This window comes from Montipora capricornis, chromosome 12, assembly GCF_036669925.1.
Source record: "Montipora capricornis isolate CH-2021 chromosome 12, ASM3666992v2, whole genome shotgun sequence".
Classification (NCBI taxonomy): domain Eukaryota; kingdom Metazoa; phylum Cnidaria; class Anthozoa; order Scleractinia; family Acroporidae; genus Montipora; species Montipora capricornis.
Window position 1 is genome coordinate 26,620,008 of NC_090894.1, and position 2,500 is coordinate 26,622,507.

Genomic DNA, 2,500 nt, shown 5'->3' on the forward strand with positions numbered 1-2,500 from the left:
CGATTGTTTGGTTTATTCTTTGTTCTCTTGAGTGGACTTTGTCTCTAAGGTCATTCAAACTGCTTTTTATCTGACAAAACAGGAGAGAACACCAAATTGACCTTTCAACAGATGTCGCAGTTTAGTTCAACAGTAACAAAAGGCAAACTCGAGAGGCAAGTAACGTAGGCGCCTCTCTGCGGTGGGAGACCGTTGATTAGATAGATAAATCGTTTATTAGATAAAGTCACCTCGCAGTCCGAAGACTGGATTACGCGGTAATAAATATTATTAAATTCTCAACCTCGGATAATGCAATTCTCGTGCTCTGATTGGTTCACTCAATCTCGGTTATCAGCTCATATACCTTCGTTTGACCTTATATGGTAAATGATTGCGCTTAGCGTTGCTAAACTAAAAACGTTTACGCCAGAAAGCGAAATTTCTTTCGGTATAAAGCAAAAGAAAAACGTTTTTGTGAAAAGTTTGGATCACTTTCGAAGCTTAGAGATACGCGAAAAGGTAAGAAATGTTTTTGTAATGAGCCTGCGTCTGTCTGACCACGAGGTATTACACAACATCGAATCTTCATCAACTTTTTTCGATTTCGCTAGGATTTTCTCGATTTTTTTGCTCGTATTTCGTACTTCTAAACTTTTGTAGTTTAAGGAATTTAGTAAAACAATTATTCCATTCGCGCTTGTTGGATATGAGAGTGGTTATAGCCAACTCGGCGCTACGCGCCTCGTTGGCTATTTACCATCTCATATCCAACGCGCGCTCATGGAATAATTGTTAACTACACTATAATACATTATGATAAATATAAAAACCATAATTCAATTAAGTGCAAAAAACTATTAAGAATTGAAGATTAAAAAAAAATTACAAGTACAATAAAAAATTGAAAGAATTATGGTCTACATTTTAAGACTATGGCTGATCATGAAAGATTTCTTAAACCGATCTGTTTTACACAAAGGCGTGTTAAAAGTTCTTATTGATCGTAAATATCTGCAATTGGTATTCTTGGGTGGAAGGAGACTTGCCAGCTTATGGTCCTTATTATGCATTATGTCTTTGAAAAGATCACATGACAGTCTCTCTTTTTTATCATAGTGTTGGAATCCCTGGTTCTCTCAGCGCACTGCTGTACTTAAGATCAGGAGAGATGATGCGCATGACGCGTCGCTGAATGCGCTCGATTTCATCAGACAGGCAACAGGGGAGACAACTGTGAAATAATTGACATGAGTATTCAAGTACGGACCTAATGGCCCTACAGAAAAATAGTATAAGATCACTAGAGCAGATGCCAGATTGGTTGACAGTGTTTGATGGAACCTCCCCCTGGAGTAAATCAGTCCATTTTTTCCGTTTATTCTCGTTAGCAGACAGTTTCTAGAGACACGGGTGTTGGTTTCGGTGAGTAGGGTGTACAAGAGAGCAGGGGTAGTGTAGGGGTAGAGCAGGGGTAGTGGAGTGGAGAGCACAGGCTTCGTGATTCTCCGGCGGACTCGGCCCTAGAATAGATGTCGCTTTTCTACTCGTCAGCAACAGGTTCTCTTTGTGTACTTTCCTTTCTTTTTTCGCAAAAAAACCAGAGTTTGAATTGATCTTCCTTACAGAAACTTTGCTTTGAGTTTATTTTCAGTCTCCTCGATTCATTTTCTTCAATTCCTCATTTTCGGTCTGACGGCGAAGGGCTAACGCTTGAAACGTCAGCCGGATCACGAATTTTTCAAGCGGTGGTTAATTTAAAAACAACTCGTTTGACAAAAGCAAATTTTCTTGTTTCACTGGCTCCCCAACGACCGCAGGGAGACCACAGTTTCTATAGAAACCAACCCTTCATTGGCCAATTGATCGTTTGAATCTGACGTCACGGTGGCCTTGTTGGTGTATAGAACTGCATTAAAATGTCGTTTTGGAAAGGGTGACTCTATTATTATGCAAAACTTGTGGGGCCATTTTCTATTGTTTTGTACATCAACATGGCCGTCTCCTCATCTCGTGGATGCAAACCAAGGATGAGTAGACCTCTTGTGTTAGGTTTTTTAGGCTTGAGACGTAAATAAATTGACGATTTAATATTAGTACACAATTCTGAATACCTTCTGAATTTTGTCTGTAAATGCAATTCCGGTGGCCCGCAGTTTTTGATCAGTCTCGTTAACTTGGACCCCAATATCGGAAATCATGGTGATTAATCGTTTCTCGGACGAATTCAGCATCATTTTGAAGTCTTCTTGGTATCTTGAGAAGTTTTCCTATCATAAATTAATATAGAGGCGCGAATAGTCATTAACATCAATTACAAATATTAATATGAATATTATTAATCTTAAGAAATAACTTCATCCACCTTAATAATGTAGTTAATTTAAATTAGCATTTATAATTAACATGATGTTAATTGAGTCGACAAAGGAGACGCTAGCGCTTCCTATGTGAAAGGTTGGGTATTGTGTGTGCTCCTGGGCGACCTGTGCATGTTCTAAGCGCGAGAAACCGATAAAAG

General features: G+C 39.0%; 1 protein-coding gene across 4 annotated transcripts in view; it reads right to left on the reverse strand.

The window, feature by feature from the left end:
- Positions 1-2,500, reverse strand: part of LOC138025980 (myosin heavy chain, clone 203-like) — a 14,479-nt gene that overhangs the window by 8,035 nt on the left and 3,944 nt on the right. For all 4 annotated transcript variants that reach the window (XM_068873139.1, XM_068873138.1, XM_068873137.1 and 1 more), the window contains 2 exons: positions 2,094-2,249; positions 1-70 (listed from right to left, as the gene is read on the reverse strand). The exon at positions 1-70 is cut by the window's left edge and continues 8 nt beyond it. In XM_068873139.1, coding sequence (XP_068729240.1) covers positions 1-70; positions 2,094-2,249 — 226 coding nt within the window. The remainder of the gene's footprint in view (positions 71-2,093; positions 2,250-2,500) is intronic.